Source organism: Eleutherodactylus coqui, chromosome 4 (assembly GCF_035609145.1).
Source record: "Eleutherodactylus coqui strain aEleCoq1 chromosome 4, aEleCoq1.hap1, whole genome shotgun sequence".
Classification (NCBI taxonomy): Eukaryota; Metazoa; Chordata; class Amphibia; order Anura; family Eleutherodactylidae; genus Eleutherodactylus; species Eleutherodactylus coqui.
The window spans coordinates 167,751,636-167,771,135 of NC_089840.1; the positions used below are offsets into that span (position 1 = coordinate 167,751,636).

Consider the following 19,500-nt stretch of genomic DNA (forward strand, 5'->3'; position numbering starts at 1 on the left):
AATTATAAAATTTGGAGCCTGAGTGGGCTGGCTGAAGCACACGCACGTTTGCCGTCGACGGCGCCTATGCAGTTAGGAAATTTGGCAACATCTTGAAAGCCTGCTGCAACACGTTGCCAAGTATCCTCGGTAGGTGAAGGCATCACGATGCGCTGCAACTTCTGCCAGATAGCGCTGCATGTGCACCTCACAATTTCGGTGATAGTAGATTTACCAACACGAAATTGGAGATGCAGGGATGCATAGCTCTCTCCTGTGGCCAAGAAGCTGAAAAGAAGCAGAGAAGAGAAACAAAAGTTAGTACACAATGAAGACTTGCATTATGTCAACACTTCAAACAATTAAAGTATTCAGATATTGATCTCAACACAAAATTTATATAAGAACACAGTATAATTCATGTGAAGGAAATAACATGAGCATTGCAGAGGTAGCCATGGGGGAGGTTACATTATCACTTTACACGCCACACATTGTTCACAATTCCATTCTCCCCATCTACAACATAGGGGAGAGAGAAAGTTAAAGTGCAAAGATGTTCCTGCCACACTCAGGTACATAACTAGGGTACGTTGACTGCCGGTGCGCAACAATGGTTGGCCAACTTTGCTGCTATGGTAAGTTCAACAATCTCACTTCTGCCAATTTGTTTCGGAAGTCAACCACCCACAAGATGATGATGCCTGTGTTATGTGCCAGAAGACAGAATACCAAAGACAACGAACTGTTCCACCGCCCTCTCCCAAAACTACTAGAGGAGAACCCGAAAACGTACAACTGTACATTTTCAGCAACGTCGCCTGCGAATTAAAAAATGGAGTTTGTCTTCCGCTGGATATAGCCCTTTGTGACGTCACAAAATTAACCTATTTCCAGCTGTTGCAGAACGTGTGTCTTGGCAGCTAGCAGCGCTGTCTCACTCCACGCAGCAAGGGCGTAAGGTGGTTTGAACTAAGACACACGTCCGCTGGGGCAATGGCGGCTATTAACCCTTTCCAATCCATTCTCAGGCCTGCCCCGACATCATAATTTGCCTTCACAGCTGCGATGTGGTGGCAGGCACGACAATGCAGTGCAGCAGTGCATCTGCACCCGATCATCAGACACATCGGGTGCAGATGCATTCCTGCACTCATCCTCATCGAGGACCCCCGTAGTGAATGCAGAAAGGGTTTTCAACCATTTCTGCCTTCTCCTTTACACATTACATACCGCTCAATTAGCGCTATGTAATGCATAGAGATTCCGGCAGCCCGGCGATCATGTGTCCGCCGCGATTACCCGACCCACGGCGGTCACATCAAAGCCGAGCCGGGAGCCAGCACTGTGGGAGGACATGCTTACCTGACTTGCTTCTTGCACATTCTCCTTCTGTCTCCCGGCCATCATGTGATGGCCAGGTGCCACCTGACCACTGCGATCACATCATCGCCGAGCCAGGAGGCAGAAGGAGAATGCGGAAGACGCCGGACAGGTAAGCAGTTCCCTCCCTGCACCATCCTGAACTCTGTCAGTTCAGGAGGGTGCAGGGACAAAGGAATTCTTTTCACCCATTCTCCCCAGCACCAATTTATTTGGAACTGGGGAGAATGGGTGAGAAAAAAAAAAAATATTGGAAAGGGTTAACCATTGAAATGCCACTAGCAATTCTGACAGCGGCATTTACATAGCACAAATGGTGTTGAGGGGTCACGCACGGGCAACCAAACACCCGCCCGGTGAGTTCGGGGAGGCCGTGCACGTGTCATTATGGCGGTGTTGCTAATGAAAGGGGTGCTCGATAGCCAAGCTGTCCAAAAGCAGTGTGATTGCCGGAGCAATCACAGCATCGCATGAAAAAATAAAATGTATTGCACAAAACGTGTAAGAAAAAAAAAATTATACAGTTGCAAATTACATTACGGATAAAACAACTGGGACAGGATAAGAAAGGTTACTTACCGAAGGGTGATGAGCAGCCTTTCTTCTGCAGTGATCGCCTTCCTCATCTGCATATCCTGGTACGTAAGATCCCGGCGCACCAGCTCCAGAAGGCGGTCAAAGGCCTCCATGGGCAGCCTGCAGAAGGCTATGAACTTCTCCGGATGGCTGCAGAGAGAGAGAGAAAGGGAGAGCGGGCTAAACTAAATACAAATTCTTTGCACAATCTCAAACCTATTCACATCACATGATACACTTCACTTACTTTTTTAAATCTTGGTACAGGCTTGCAAAATGCCCCTTCGTCCCCCTCTCGGTGAGTATGGGATGCACCCAGTAGCACCTCCGGCGCCGGGAAGCACGATCAGTCTGTATAAGAATATTAGCAGGAATTAAAGAACATGGCAGCAATCGCACTCTAGTCCACAATGCATCTAAAGAAACAACAAGGAAACAAAGCACACACTGTCGAAACACTGCTCACCTTTTCTGATTCTTCTCCTTGCATGTACAGCATTAGGGCGATGAGTGTGCGGCAGTTGGCGCGCCTCAGCCGAATTCTTCTGGTAGGCTCCATAGCTCAAGAGAAAATGGCCACAAATTCTTAGCCTCTTCCTACCCTGTGTAGAAATGGGCGTGGACGATGACCTCACAGGAAAGGGTTTTTTTTAGAATCTGCACCTACTAAAATACGCAGTCAAATCTGCAACTAAAACCGCGCCTCTCCAAAAAAAATATGCTGCGTTTTTTTCCGCAGCAAAGGACCTGCGGATTTAACTGCGGTTGAACCGCAGAATAATACGCGATGAAAACCGCGACTACATTTGGATATTGCATGCGGATTTGCCGCAGATGCGGCATGGTTGCGGCAAAACCGCGACGGTAAAACCGCGACGTTTACGCGGCAAATCCACCCTGTGTGAACCCAGCCTTAGTGGTTCCCTTCGGTGAGTATGGATCAACAAATGGTACTAATAAAAAGGACAACTCATCCCGCAAAATAAAAACCCTTACACAGCTCTGTTGATAAAAAAAAATGAACTTTTTTTAAAGTGTGAAAAAGTAGCAAAAAAGAAAAAAACTATTACAATTTGGTATGGGCATAATCGTACTGGCCTGTAGAATAACTTTAATATATTATTTTTACTGCTCAGAGAAAGCAGTGAAAAATAAAAAAAACATTACAGATTTTCTTAATCTTTGGCTCTAGAAAAAATAGAATAAAAAGTGATCAAAATTTTACATGTTACCAAAAATTAGATAAATAAAGACTAGAGTTCATCCCGCAAAAAACAAGGGCTTCTAGAGCTCTGGCAATGGAAAAATAAAATGATACGGCTCTTGGAATGTGGCGACATAAAAGCAAACCTTTAAGAAAAAAAAATGTTTTAAATGTAAAAAAATAGCAAAACATAAAAAAACTGTAAAACTTGGTATCGCCAGAATCTTGCTCACTCAGAGAATATAATGTTATCACACTATTTATTTTGCAGGTTGAATGATGCAAAACTGAAATACGAAAAAAAATGGCAGAATTCCCCCCCCCCCCCCCCCCCCAATCTCCCTACAAATTTTTTTCCAAAAGTTATGCAATACATTATAAATACCGAAAAATGATGCCACCAAAAAGTACAAATTGTCCTGCAAAAAACAAGCCCTCATATGGCCGTGTCAATGGAAAAATGAAAAAGTTATGGCCCTTGGAACGCGACTGGAAAATTAGTTGAAATTAAATGATTAGACCATTTAAAAAACCTGCCCTGGTGGGTCGGACTGGGTGGTAAGAAACCCGCCACTGAAGGGGTTAAGAGGGGAGTAGATGTCTTCTTAGAGTGCTGTGATATTATGGGATATAGGCATTAAATAACTAGCGGGATTGTTGATTCAGGTCTTGGAGTCAGGTAGTCACTTTCGAAACATTGATCCAGGGATTATTCTGACTGCCATTATGGAGTTGGGAAGGAGTTTCTTCCCCAAAATGGGCTAAATTGGCTTCTGCCTCATTGGTTTTTTTTTGCCTTCCTCTGGATCAACAAAGGGGGGTGGAAACAGGCTGAACTAGATGGACATTGTCTTCCTTCAGCCTATCATACTATGTTACTATGTATGTCTACCCGCTGTCCGTTGGTGTGCAGATGCCTGGTCAGAATGTATCCATTTATCCCTTCCATCTGTTGGTGTGCGGATGCCTGAATCCATGTCTTGTTTGGTGTGTGTGGTGCGTATACAACATCTGTATGTTGAGGACCTAGGTGGTTTATTTTACATCTGTCTAGTTCTAAGCTCTTTCGTATTTTCTATCTAGGGACAGACTAGGCCCTTAGGTACAGAATGATACTAGGCTTTGTCAGAATGATTGCCCTGCTTGTAGCCCGGGTCTGCTCATCCAAAAGCTGCTAGGGATAATTTCCCTTTTATGTTTGTCAGTGTGGTCCGTCTTGAATTGTTATGTCTCGGTGTGACCCCTTTCTTAGTTTCTTCATGCAGGCAAGGTGGATAAACCCTGCATGAACATAAGCCAAATCGCCTTTATTGTGTACCCGGGCAGGCTCCATGGGAATTTTTGGGGCCCTCCTAATCTGACTTTCCTGTTTGGAGGGTGAGGACTGTCTGGACACCGAGGTTCAGACTAGTAAACCATTGAAGACCTACATACTTACAGGGATTGTACTTCTCACTCCACATTTCCTTGGGAGCGAAGACAGTTTGTGCCATCACAATGGAATAACTACTGCCATAATCTCTCTGGCTGTTATTATGTAGCCACTATTAATATTCGTTCACTGTCTGGCAGTATTATTTTTACAGTTAAGTGCATTTATGGCATTCTTCTATTTTGCTATGAGGTAGGTTTTCTACAATGCTACTTTTTTACTGCCAAGTGGCGTTATTTTTTTAGAGATAGTGACCCCTCCATAGTCGCCCCAGTAGTAATAGTGACCACCGTAGTGGCCCTAGGGATACTTTCCAGGCAGAGGCCAAGAGCAGTCCCCTTATTGGCCTGTGGCCAGGCATCATTCATACAAGCTTTCCACTGACCCTCAACTGCAGCTCTGGTTTGGCAATGGCAGCCGCTGCTGAGTGTGTGTCCGCTGACCTGTAATTTTGGCGCAGACGTCAGTGGTCACAGACTCTGCACTGTGCCGCCCGACCGGAACTGCAGGCGGGATGAATAGAAGCAGCACCCGACAGGATACACCGGGCTCGGAGCAGAAGCCGCTGTTCCTACCCCCAGTTAGTGGCCGGCACTCGTAATTGCAGGCACAGCTCTCCTTGAAATCAATGGTAGCTGCGCTTGTAATTGCAGGCTGGAGTCTTAGTGCTGCCTGGATAACCCCCTTTTTAAGCATGGTTGGTGGGCCACATAAAATGAGGCGGTGGGCCGTGTGTTTGACATCTGTGCTCTTTAGGTGGCAGCATTTTGTATGAAAAGGCAGCGGAGATCTAGGTTTACTACTTATTCATTGTAGAAGTGTAGTGTATCAACTATGATTAACACCAGTGTGGTAGATCAGGGGTTAAAGGGGTTGTCCCGCGAAAGCAAGTAGGGTTATACACTTCTGTATGGCCATATTAATGCACTTTGTAATATACATCGTGCATTAAATATGAGCCATACAGAAGTTATTCACTTACCCACTCCGTTGCTGGCATCCCCGTCTCCATGGCTCCGTCTAATTTCAGCGTCTAATCGCTCGATTAGACGCTCTTGCGCAGAAGGGTCTTCTCCCTTCTGGTCGGTCCGGGCACGAGCGGCGTTCTGGCTCCGCTCCCTTCTACGCGTCATCGCGTAGCTCCGCCCCGTCACGTGTGCCGATTCCAGCCAATCAGGAGGCTGGAATTGGCAATGGACCGCACAGAGCCCATGGTGCACCATGGGAGAAGACTCGCGGTGCACCATGGGAGAAAACCGCAGTGCATCATTGGGAAAGGACCGGCGGCCATCTTTAAAAGAAGAAAAGAAGATGCTGCGCGAACTGGGAAGGAGGTAAGCGTTTTTTGTTTTTTTTTTAAATTACAAATGGTATTGATTTTAACGGGGCAGAATGCGGGGGTAGGTTGAAAAAAAAATTTGCATTTCGCCGCGGGACAACCCCTTTAAGTACCTAAAATAATAGGAAACTATGACTTACTAAAAGTCAGATGACAACATGTAAACACACCCCTAGAACAGGAATTTCTGGCCGAGCACGGGAGCAATTACATTCAGGTATCGTATAACAAAATTATCAGGATTACTCAGCATCGTGTGTCATTTTTAGGCCACTTAATTCTGTTTTGAATATCTTCTTAGACAAGTGGAAGTGAGCGGTTTTATGCAAGTAAGGCTACATTCACACGGGCAAGCGCAATATTGGGCTAAGAAACTCGGCCTGATATCGCACTTGCCAACATGCATTTTACATGCGGATATGAGGCATTTTTCATGCAAAAACACCTCGCTTTACTTCTGTGAAATTGCGCTAGAGGATCGCAAGTATTTCAATGGGAAATATCACATAACCCATATGAGTGCATGCAATGTCTTCTAACGTCCCGTTGAAAACAATGGTTAAAGCGTCTCACAACGCACAAAACTCGCTCGAGATTCTCGCATGTGTGAGTGTAGCCTAAGAAACGTTTTTCCACATTGAAACCATTTTAAGGCTGCATTCACACATCGAAGATTTGCTGTGGATGTTGTTGCAGATTTTACTCCTTTAATTTAAATTAAGCTGAAAGGGTGAAATCTACTGCAGTTTCACAGTAGCGTATAAGTAAATGCACATGCTTCAATGCAACATATTTATAATATGAACAAGTTAGATTTGCACGTGTATCTGCACATTGCAATGTACTTTTTGCGCTCGCAGAGCATGTTTTTTTGTGCGTGGGACACAACCACACCCCTATTTAACCCCTTAGTTACCACCCCATAGACTTTTTACGTCCTGCTTTAGTGGGCTTTAATCCCCAGGGACATAAAAACGCACTCTCTCTGGGGATTAAAGTCATGTGACCTGTCATGGGGGGCCGCGGGAAGCCCTCTCCCGGACACGTGATCGCTGCTGGATAACTGAAGGTAGCTGGGAGGTAGGAGATATCACTGGGGACCGCGGGGATTGGTCCAAGGGCCGTGATTGCCACTAGCTAATAGAAAGCGGCGAACACGGAAAATTTAAAAAAAGTCAAAAGTTAAAACTTCATCTCTCCTCATGGATCGGATCCATGAGGGGAGATGAAAATACTCACCTCCGTGCTGTCCCGCAGAGATCTGGACCTGCTGCGGGCTTCTGCACATGCGCCGAAGTGGTGCTCTTCGCAGAAGGCCAGAGAGCCTGACAAATTTAAAATCTCCCTGCACCCGGCTGTCAAAGATAGCCGAGTGCAGAGAAATGTCATCAGGACCGCTGTATGTGGTTCCCGGTCACGTGATCACCGTTATCCAATGGATAATGGCAATCACATAAAAGTTAAGTGTAGGAAAAAAAAGGTTAAAAAGTTAAAGTTTCGTCCCCCTTACGGATCGTATCCGTAAGGGGAGATGCAATTGCATACCTAAGGTCCCCAGATTTGTCCCCTGATTGGATTTTTATCTGCGGACCTTTCCCAGCATGTGCAAAAGTCAAGAATTGTCAGTTAAAGGGGTTGTCTCACGCCGAAACGGGTTTTTTTATTATTCAATAGGCCCCCCGTTCAGCGCGAGACAAACCCAAGGGATGGGTTAAAAAAAAAAAAAAGTTTATTACTTACCCGAATCCCCGCACTGCGGCGACTTCTTTCTTCCTTTACCAAGATGGCCGCCGGGATCTTCACCCACGATGCACCGCGGGTCTTCTCCCATGGTGCACCGTGGGCTCTGTGCAGTCCATTGCCGATTCCAGCCTCCTGATTGGCTGGAATCGGCACACGTGACGGGGCGGAGCTACGAGGACCAGCTCTCCGGCACGAGCGGCCCCATTCACCAGGGAGAAGACCGGACTGCGCAAGCGCGTCTAAAAATGCCAGAAGACAGTGAATTTAGATGGATCCATGGCGACGGGGACGCTAGCAGCAGAGCAGGTAAGTGAATAACTTCTGTATGGCTCATAATTAATGCACAATGTATATTACAAAGTGCATTAATATGGCCATACAGAAGTGCTGAACCCCACTTGATTTCATGAGACAACCCCTTTAAATTTAAAATCTTTCTTCTCCTGGCTACCGAAGGTAATCGAGAGTCTAGAGATGTCAATGGGGGTCGCAGTATGCGGTTCCTGGTCACATGATCGCCGTTATCCAATGAATAATGGCGATCATGTAAAACTTTGAGAGGAGAGAGGAGATGAAACTTCTTACCAGAGGTCTCCGCATTTGAACTCCGACACAATCCTCCTCCACGGACCCTTACCAGGTTCTGTGCATGAGCCCGCCAGCAATATGCCAGACACATGTGCAGGAGCCCGGGAAATTTAAAATCTCCTTGCTCCCGGCTACCAACGGTTTCCGAAAGCCTGGAGCAGTGACTGGTGGCCTCGTTGAGTGATTACCGGTCACGTGATAAAAAAGGTAGCTATCTACCATAGGCCGTTCTCACACGATAGAAAAATTGCGGATTCCGCATGCATTTGATCTGGTAATACGCAGATCAATCGAATGCATTGGATTACACAATTCCGCTCACATTAGCGGGTCGGAATTACACAATGCACTCGCATAAAACAGAACGCAGTATGTTCTATTTTACAGCTGATATCTGCAACCTAGAGCCCATTGTGCTCTATGATCGCAGATCTACTCACAGCCCATACGCAACTACATTGTGTACGGGCTGCGGGTACCTGCGTCATCGCTAAGCGACGGTGCGGGAAATATAAACAAAAAAAGGTGTACTGCACATGACCGTCTGTGTGAGTATGCAGTTATGTGCAGTACATTACGTGGCTGTACCCAGCGCCTTGGCTGGTCTCACAGCTGGGATCTGCTGCGGGCCTCCGCAAGCGGATTCTACATACGGCCGTGTGAGTCCGGCATTATTCAGATCACACCCTGTAATATGTATTTACAAGAAATTCCGGGAACGCTCGTCTCCTGCAGTTCCAGGAACAGCTTGTTGAGCGCCTTCTGTGTGAGACCGCCGCACCTCAGCAAGTTTCCGAAGCCTCACAGAGTGCCATTTTTTACACCCCATCCCCACCAGTGAAGAAATACCCCCCCCCCCCCCCCCAAAAAATGTCGGGTTTACAGCAAGCAAGGGTGGAGGAGGGATACCCGATTTTATTGCCCCATGTGCCGAATCCTAACTGGGCCAACTTAATTACCTCGGTCTTCGAACATACCACACGGTTTACATTATTACTTTTATCTAAGATTTAAGGATCAACAAAAAGTGGGGGATTATTTTTAATAAGTGTGCAATGGGGCCTGGAATTTATTCAGTTGTGCCCTGAAATCCAACGGGTGTTCCCTCCATTATAGACCTATCCATGTGTTCTATAAGTAGATTGGGGCTGCAATGGGTATGTTTCTGAACACGGGAGAAACAGGGGTATCCATTTTAGGGTGCAAGTCTTCTTTTATATGTGTGCTGTACAAAAAACCTTTATAGATTGGCACAATTGCCAAAAAATGAAAACTTTATTTTTTTTCCTTCTGCTTTGTGTAGATTAATTTAAAAACTGTGGGGTCAAAATATGCAGTACACATCTAGATGAATTCGTTAAGGGGTCTAGTTTTTAAAATGGGGTCATTTGGGGGGATTCTCAATCGTTTTGACAGCTCAAGGGCTCCACAAGTGTGCAGTAGGGCCTAAAACACCCTAAAAAAATGTTTGTTCTGAAAGTCTCCAGCTGCTCCTTTCTTTTTGGGCCCCGTTGTGCATACAGACATATTAGGGCCACAATGGGTTTCTGAACACAAGACAAACAGGAGTATCCATTTTGGGGTGTAAATCCTCATTATCATGTGCACTATAAAATAAACCTGCCATTAAAATGACATATTTGCAAAAATATGAAATTTTATTTTTTCTCCACTAATTTGCATTAACGCCTGAAGAAAAACTGTGGTGCCAAAGTACTCATGACACCCCTCAGGGAATATATTAAGGTGTGTAGTTTTTTAAATGGGGTAATTTGTGGCGGTATCTATCACTCTGACACCTATGAGCCTTTGTAGTCTTGGTGTGGTGTACGAAAACAGTGTTCCTCAAAATGTTGATTTTTTTGTACGTCTCCTAAATGGTTAAAAAAACTAAAGTTTTTCAAATGTGCGTCCACAATAAAGTAAACAGATGGAAATCTATATCTTATCAAAAGTTTGTACAGTTTGTTTGCACATATTGAGATATTACAATTGAAAATGTGAAAAAATGACTATAATTTCAAAGTTTTCCCAATTTTGGTGCTTTTATCAAATTTCCACAAATTCTATTGATCTATTTTTGCCACCTAAATGAAGTACAATATGTGACAAAAAAACATTGTCAGAATTACTTGGATATGCAAAAGGGATGTCAGATTTCCAAAATTTGACCTGGTCATTAAGGCGCAAACAGGCTTCGTCACTAAGGGGTTAAGTGACTTTTTAGCCTAATGAGGTCCAGATGTGTTTTTTTTTTACACTGGACTGCGCATTGTGTTGTGCATTTGCGCACATATACACACTCCCCATAGAAAGATCGAACAGGTTCTGTTTTTTGTGCAAATAAATAAATTGTGAATGAACCCACTGAAATCGATTGCACACAAAATTTTGCATGTGTAAATACGCTCATGTGAAGCCACCCTTAAGGCCCATTTAGACACAACGATTATCGCTCGAAATTCGCTCAAAAGTAGAGATGAGTGAGCATACTCGCTAAGGCAAACTACTCCTTATAAGAGTACCTGTCCGCTCGTCTCTAAAGATTCGGGTGCTGGCAAGGAGCGGGGAGCGGCGGGGGAGAGCCGGGAGGAACGGTGGGAGATCTCTCTCTCACTCTCTCCCCCCCCGCTCCACCCTGCTCACTCCTGCAACTCACCGCTCTCCCCTGCCGGCAGCCGAATCTTTAGAGACGAGCGGGCAGGTACTCGAATAAGGCGCTACTCGCTCGAGTAGTTTGCCTTAGCGAGTATGCTCGCTCATCTCTACTCAAAAGCCATCGTTTAAGTGATAATTGTTCCGGATATCTTCTGCCTGTCGTGCAGTTTTCGTTAAAGATTCACTCATTGTTGTCTTTCAGCTCGCTTAAAATTCATCGTTCGGCCGTTTGCTTTTCGTTTGGTCAAAATAATATCGTTCAGTCGTTCAGCGATTTTAGGGGATAATACGACTGAAAAGCCCGACATTTTTCAACGATTTTCTTTATGTCTAAATGGGGCTTTAGTGGTCAAGTCCCGCGCTTAATTAGCGTTTTCCTGTTCACTGACACAGGTGACGTATTTGTTAAAAATCCTCGGAATGACTTCTAATGCCTAAACAGAGGCACCTGAAGGCTTTTTCCTGTGTTGGACGCTGCTAAACTGCCTCCCCCTCCCTATTTTTCCAGCTTCCACAGGAGTCTATGGGAGCTGCCGATGTGTTCTGGCCGCAAGATAGAACAGGAAATATCTTTTCCCTCCGAGCATTAACGCCCGCCGGAATTGGCAGCGTATGTGCTATTTTTCCCCGCCAGGTGAATGTTCACGGTGCAAGATTGGCCATGTGAACAAATCATTGAAATGCCTCAGATGGTCGCGATTCTCGACCGTCATAAAAACTAAGCTAACTAGCAACGTAAAAACGCTCATGTGAATAAAGCCTTAGGCTGTATTTACACGGGCGAGTTTCCAGTGCAAGTTTTGTGCGTTGTGAGATGCACAAAACTTGCACCATAATAGACCCCATTGTTTTCAATGGGTCTATTTACATTTACAATTTTTCTCTTGCAGCAATGCTGTTAGATACAAAAGTCGCACCATGTTATATTATTTAGCAATTTGGCAGAAAACTCGCCCATTATTTCCTATGGGTGAGTTAAAAATCACATCCACTCACATGTACATGTGAGTGAGATGCAATTTTTTAACCCCTTAATGACACGGCCTATTTTGGCGTTGAGGACCAAGCGATTTTTTGGTATTTTTCCATCTCCATTTTTCAAAAGCCATAACTTTTTTATTTTTCCGTGGACGCGGCCGTATAAGGGCTTGTTTTTTGTGTGGCGAGCTGTAGTTTTTATCGGTGCCACTTTTGGGTACATAGACAATATCGTAAAATTTTTTAATTTTTTTTTAATGATAACAGGGAGAGAAAACGCATCAATTCTGCCATAGATTTTTTTTTTTTTTTTTTACAGCGTTAATCATGCAGCATAAATGACACACTAAATTTTTTCTGCGGGTCGGTACGGTAACAACGATACCAAAATTGTTATATTTTTTTTAGGTTTTTACACTTTTTTGCAATAAAACCCCCTTTTTTTTGGAAATCTTTTTTTTTTCTCTATAGCTGCATTCAAAGTCCTGTAACTTTTTTATTTTTCTATGTACAGAGCTCTATGAGGGCTTATTTTTTACGAGACGAGCTGTAGTTTTTATTGGTACCATTTTGGGGAATGTACGGCTTTTTTGATCACTTTTATTGCATTTTTTGGGAGGCAAAATGCTAAAAATTAGCATTTTGCCTCTGTTTTTTAGCGTTGTTTTTTACGCTTTTTATCGTACAAAATAAAAAGTGTGTTCAACTTTTTGTACACTTCATTACGGACGCGTCAATACCAAATATGTGGGGTTTTAATTTTTTTCCCCTTTTTTTATGCTAATATTAGAAAAAGCATTAAAAAAAGGGTTTTTTTAACATTTTTTTTTACATTTTTCTTTTTTTACACTTTTCTTTTTTTTTTTTTATACTATTTGAGTCCCTCTGAGGGACTTACAACACTGTGCCTATGATCGCTGTCATAAGGCATGGCAGAGCTACTGCTCTGCCATGCCTTATCGCTTATACAGCGATTATAGGCACAGGCAATACAGGACGCCAGTGTCTGGCATCCTGTTGCCATGGCGACAGGCCGGGCTCTCGCGATGACATCGCGAGTTCCGGCCGGAGAAACAGAAGGAGCGCGATCCCTCTGTGAACTCTTTCCCTGCCACGATCTACTTGGATCGCGGCAGGGAAGGGGTTAACAGCAGGCGGCGCATCTCCGATGCCCCCCCCCCCGCTGTTACAGCGGGACGCCGGCTGTGACTGACAGCCGGCTCCCGCTGCGGGATAGCGCTGGATCTTATGTGATCCCGCGCTATCTCCAGGACGTACCGGTACGCCCTGTTGCGGGAAGTACCAGGCTGCCAGGACGTACCGGTACGCCCTGGAGCGGGAAGGGGTTAAAGTTTTCCAATTGAATAGACATGCGATTTTCACGCATGTGAAAAATCACGTGTTCAGTGATGCAGTGCAATTTTCCTTCAAATCACATCACCTCGCACTCGCATACAAAATCACAGTTTTACAAGTGCAATGTTGTTCTGATTTTTCTCAGTCCGATATCGCCCTCTTCCGTATAAATACAGCCTTAGAGCTCATGTCACAATGGCGTTTCCGTAAATCTCTGTCAGTCTCCCGCTGTGTTTTACATATACACAGTCCATGTGCTCTGCTGACAGAGACCGCGTATGGGCCAAGTATGGCACTGTGCATGCCCGCGAATCTGGCGTCACAAACATGTGCAGTGTGATTTCTTTAAAAAAAATTTAATTACTCTGTTCAGAGCGGGGATGCTTATCGGAACCCTGCCCGTACACATGTAGAAGGGTTGTAAGTGTTTTCAGAACTGTCGGGCCGAGGATTCAGCTTGAACACTTCGCCGTCCACGGCTTTGTCTCCCATTTGTTGGGAACATGGAATCAGTCAAACTGGTAAGCACTTGATATGAACGTCGCTCAGCAATGCTTGACTCTCCCTAGTGGTGCTGTTGGCTGAAGCACAACTGCACTGCTAGACTTAACATAGGAACTATAACACAGCCTGACAAGTCACTGAATATATCAAAGTCAAATTTTATAATTTTACAGCGGTGGTGAGGTTGTCACAAATTTAATAACACCAAAATCATCCATGAAAGCTCATGCAAAGGGGTCAAAGTGTGGTGCAAGAAAAAGCCTGTAGGATTTTTTAGATTAGATTCTCTCCTGATGAGCGTCTTTCTCTATGCTTCTGTCTATTAACTAGTAAAACTATCTTTGTGGCCCCTGGCAACCAATCACGGTACAGCTTCTCTTTTTTTAAAGGAAATCTATGCTGTGATTGGCTACTACGGGCTCTAAACACAATTGTACCATTAGGTCTGATAAATAAGGCAAAAATACTTTGAGTTTTTCTTTCATTTTATGTGAATTAGAATTCCCCATTTACTTTATTTTGTCATACTGATTGATTGGAACACCCTATATTTATCTTTTTTATGCAGTGTTGGCTGGTTTTTGCCTCCATTAAAGCACAATTATGAATAATGGTGCAACCTAAGGCTTTTGATTTTTGTAACTACTTCTTGTGTTATGGCATGATAAAAAAACAAACAATCTTCCCATGCCAATGGTAGTTCACCAAGTTACAATACTTGAAATGTAACTAATACTTGCAGTTGTATTTATACTGATGGGACATAACATTAATATTGTGCCAGAGCAGTTCTGACCTGTTGAGGGCATGGACCCTACGAAACCGCTGAAGGTGCCCTGTTGTATCTGAAACCAAGATATTAGAAGCAAATCCTGTAAGGTACAAGGTGAGGCCATTCCTGGATAATCTTTGCAGTGTGGCAAGGAGCATTATTCTCTTTCCATGAAGGGGTGTATTTGAAAAGTAACTATGTTTAGGTAGGTAATGTTTCAAAGTAACATAGCACATAGTAACTTAGTAACATAGTATGTTAGGCCGAATGAAGACAATGTCCATCTAGTTCAGCCTGTTTCAACCTGCTTGTTGATCCAGAGGAATGCAAAAAACCCCAAGAGGCAGAAGCCAATTACCCTTTCGGGGGAAAAATTCCTTCCTGACTCCCTAATGGCAATCAGACTAATCCCTGGATCAACCTCTAATAGTTTCTACCTGTCTGTAAGACCTGGAACTACAACCCATAGGTCGCCTAAAATTTATATCCTGTAAAATCCTTCCGCTCTAGAAAGACATCAAGTCCCCTCTTAAACTCCTCTATAGATTTTGCCATCACCACATCAGAGAGTTCCACAGTCTCACTGCTCTTACAGTAAAGAACCCTTTTCTGTGTTGGTGATGAAACCTGCTTTCTTCTAGACGTAGCGGATGCCCTCTTGTTACCGTCGCAGTCCTGGGTATAAAAGAGATCATCGAAGAGATCCTTGTATTGTCCCCTCATGTATTTATACATAGTTATTTGATCACCCCTTAGCTGTCTTTTTTTTCAGGGTAAATAATCCCAATTTTGATAGCCTCTCTGGGTATTCCAGTCCCTTCATTCCATGTATTAATTTAGTTCCCCATCTTTGAATCCCCTCCAGCACTGTAACATCTTTCCTGAGCACCGGTGACCAGAACTGTACACAGTATTCCATGTGGGGCCTGACAAGTGCCTTATATAGTGGAAGAGTAATGTTCTCGTCCTTCGCCCCTATACCTCTTTTAATGCACCTCAAGACTTTATTAGCTTTTGCAGAAGCTGATTGGCATTGGTTACTTCAGGTAAATCTACAATCCACTAGTACCCCCAGGTCTTTTTCCATATCACTTTTCCCTAGCAGTACCCCATTTAGTATATATTGGTGACATCCATTTCTCCTGCCCATGTGCATAACCTTACATTTATCAACATTGAACTTCATTTGCCATATTACTACCCACGCCCCCAGCTTATCTAGATCCTTTTGTAGCCGCATATTGTCCTCCATTGTATTAATTGTCTTGTATAATTTTGTGTCATCTGCAAATATTGATATTTTACTGTGCAGTCCCTCTATTGGGTCGTTGATAAATATATTGAATAGAATAGGGCCTAATACTGAACTCTGTGGAACCCCACTAGCAACGGTGGCCCAATCAGAGTATGAACCATTTATTACCACCCTCTGCTTCCATCTCTGAGCCAATTCTTTACCCAATTACACACGTTTTCACCCAATCCCAGCTGCCTCATTTTATATATAAACCTATTATGCGGCACGGTGTCAAATGCTATAGAGAAGTACAGATATACAAGATCAATAGACTCTCCCAGGTCCAGCCTAGAGCTTACTTCATCGTAGAAGCTGATCAGATTGGTCTGACATGATCGACCCCTCATGAACCCATGCTGGTGAGGGGTTATTCCCTTGTTCTCCTTGAGGTATTCTACGATGGTGTCTCTCAGAAACCCCTCGAATATTTTTCCAGTTACATAAATGTTAGGACTCAAGGTTACCCAGCAGAACGTTGCCTAGAGCATCATACCTTCTTTCCATAGTGTCTCCTGGTGCCATCTCTTCCCCATGCAAGTAATACACATACACACACCTGGCTGTTGACCTGATGTAACATCATAAGACAAAACCACCTTACTCCATTCATCCATAGTCCAATTCTGAGGCTTATATGCCCATTGAAGGCATGCACCCCCCATACACACTAGATAGCAATGCGCTGTGTTCTGACATCTTTCAGTCTTTGCCAGAAATAACTTTTTCAGCACCTTGTGCTACAGTGCCTTTTCTGCCAGATCGAACCAGACTGGTTATCAGTAGCTCCATACATTCATCAGCGATTTCCATGTTGCTGGTAATAAGTACTGGGAACATCCAACAAGTCCTGATGTTTTGGAGATGTTCTAACTGGGTCATCTAGCCACCCCAATTTTAACAACTGTCGAAGTTGCTCAGATCCTTATGTTTGTCCATTTTTTCAGCGTCTATCAAAATCTGCACTAAGTAATTATTGCCCACTTAGATCTTGAACTTGTGTGGACCACGACCTCTCCCCTCTCGTCTTATTATTAGTTCATATGTTTTGATTACTTGTGTATTTTGCCAGTTGTAAAGCACTGTGGAATATGTTGACGCTCTATAAATACTAGTAATTATTAGGAAATTATAGTACCAGTGTTTCTGGTGGCGCAATACGCCACACAGCTCTGCTACATGCACATCATGCACACACACAGCTGTGGTACATGGGCTTGTGACAGACACACAGAGCTGTGCTACATGCCATGCGCTTGACAGACACAGCTCTGCTACATGGCATGCGCAGCACAGAAACGTCTCTGCTACATGACATGCACATCACAGACACAGCTTTGGTACATGACATGCGCCTGACAGACATGACATGCGCATGGTACAAACACAGCTTTGCTACATTATATGCGTGTGACAGACACAGCTGTGCCACAGTACATGCGCATGTTACAAACACAGCTCTGCTACATGACATACATCCATGCTGACTATACACATTACACGCACAGCAAATTAGACAAACAGCGACTCGCAGCTCTACTACATTTACTGCACACATGACACACACGGCTCCTAGATACAGTGATGAGCCCCTGGTTGTGTAATCCCTGACTTTACCCACACAGATGATCACATCACATCATTACAGGTCCTGGTAGTTTTCTGTTGGCTTATCCAGTATACAGTACTACCAAACTCCAGAATGGCTTCTCCCACAGCACTGACATCACCACACGTCCTTCAGCTTGTCAGATCTCTGTGGTGGCGGTAGGTCAGTGTCTCCTGTCAGGACCGCTGATCTATGGTGGCGATAGGTCGGTGTCTCCTGTCAGGACCGCTGATCTGTGGTGGCGGTAGGTCGGTGTCTCCTATTAGGACCGCAGATCTGTGGTGGCGGTAGGTCGGTGTCTCTTGTCAGGACCGCTGAGTTGTGTCTGAGATAGTAACAGCTTAGTTGTATTCTCAGTGTGTTATGACCAGCTATGATGTCACCAGGGGGTGGAGCTATGACATCCCCAGGGTCGGGAGCTATGACGTCGCCAGGGGCAGAGCATGAGAATCACTCACGTACTTACATACTAAAGGACAAGTGGTCGTTATTAGTTTGATTAGTACATGCTTCACAGGTTTTTGTTTCTCCTTTTTCACAGCTCAAGGCTGGACTGAGATACATTAGTACAATGTATCTATGCAGTTTGTAAACATCCATGTCCTGATATGTTATACCTAATTAAAAAAATCACTACTAGCGGATCCATTTGGTGTGCATGGGCACTACAGTGATTATCACTCTATGGGACTTTACTATATAGTTGGCGATGCTGCTGTAGGTGACGTCTATATGTGGCCTCGCTGCCTGCTACTAATGTTAAATTAAACTTTAGTTATAGTTGTATTTCACGGGGTTGACTCTTAAAAATTAACTTTATGATGCTTAAAATTGATTGATCTCCAGCCTACCATCTGGGCTGAAGACTCTGCCTTCCTTATCCCTGTTTTTTTGTTTTTGGTGCTCTTACCGGGGGCTTTTTGGGCCAGAACTAGGCAGGCTTGTAATTGTTAGATTTGCCACTACTAAGCATAGCTGTATCTTAACATGTACCTGCCAGGCACCTAATTTTATGTCTTATCATCAATACACCATTGAGGACTATTGTGGCAGCATTCTCTGACCCCATTTCGGTCGCATTACCGTGGCAGGCTTCTATTTGTTCCTTTCTTTATTCTCTGTCTGGAGAGGCGGGTTGAGCTTATAACGTCAGCAGTGTGATGACTATTATTTCACGTAACGTGCTCGCAATCTATACCAACGCTTAAGGAACAGGGATCAGGGGTATTTAACGACCTATTGGGGTATCACTACCTGTGGTCGTTCAAGTAATATCACTTGTCTCCACCTTTTTTTTTTTTCGTTTTGAGAGTACGTTGGTACTACTTTTTGGGTCTCCTCACTTATACATCTTTGAGGGATCCCAAACCCCATTCTGGGGTTGGTTCTATCAGATCCAGGGTTCCTGATAAGTCACTAATATGACAGAAATGCGTCGAACTAAAAAGAACCTATATCTATTGGTATTATGTTTGTCTAGTTTTCTCAATGAGACTGTACTAACATCTGACCGATACTCCAAGCAGTTTGGAGTGCTACATTAGTAACTGTATAACCACCTATTGATGAAAACGAGTTTGGGTACTCAATGAGTTCCCCCCAACATCTCTCATGTGTGTACGTCTTTTTGTTCTTTGAGGCTCCTAGTTTTTAAGCATCATAATAAAAGGTAATTTCTAAGGGTCAACCCAGTGAAATAGTTTTGCAATTGTTGATTCCTCTGCCTCAGTGAGTTTCAGTTATAGTTGTGTTGCATTTTATCTTCAGAGTAATTGTGTGTGTAATGGATGAAAAGGGACACATGCAGTACTACCTAATTACAAGTTTTATTGGTGTGCCATGGAACTACAAGAGACTAGACTTGGAAATGATATTAGTGACTGAAGATCACGTTACACTTGTTCCAAGAGTTTTAAACAGGTCGACTGACCTTACAAGTGTGAGACAGCCGCCTGCAAGCTGACAAAACCTATGATGACTACACACACCAATAATTACATTAAATATAGCATGTGCACATAGTTACATGATGTTTAATGAAAAGCTATGTACAGTACTTAGGAAGTGCATGTGATTGCATAATGT

General features: G+C 44.0%; 1 protein-coding gene across 1 annotated transcript; it reads right to left on the minus strand.

The window, feature by feature from the left end:
* Nucleotides 1-2: 2 nt before the first annotated feature.
* LOC136626556 (uncharacterized) lies at nucleotides 3-14,584 on the minus strand. Its single transcript, XM_066601606.1, has 5 exons — nucleotides 14,537-14,584; nucleotides 2,405-2,540; nucleotides 2,186-2,289; nucleotides 1,942-2,088; nucleotides 3-267 (listed from the first exon to the last, which is right to left on the minus strand). Exons 2-5 carry the CDS (start codon nucleotides 2,495-2,497, stop codon nucleotides 3-5), a joined length of 609 nt encoding a protein of 202 aa, XP_066457703.1. The 5' UTR covers nucleotides 2,498-2,540; nucleotides 14,537-14,584.
* Nucleotides 14,585-19,500: the final 4,916 nt, after the last annotated feature.

Bases quoted from the DNA above. Each gene is read 5' to 3' on its own strand.
- LOC136626556 (XM_066601606.1), bottom strand. From the start codon at position 2,497: ATGGAGCCTACCAGAAGAATTCGGCTGAGGCGCGCCAACTGCCGCACA. The intron at 2,290-2,404 runs GTGAGCAGTGTT...ATTCTTATACAG, and splicing joins AAGGAGAAGAATCAGAAAAG to ACTGATCGTGCTTCCCGGCG. The intron at 2,089-2,185 runs GTAAGTGAAGTG...CTCTCTCTGCAG, and splicing joins CTGTACCAAGATTTAAAAAA to CCATCCGGAGAAGTTCATAG.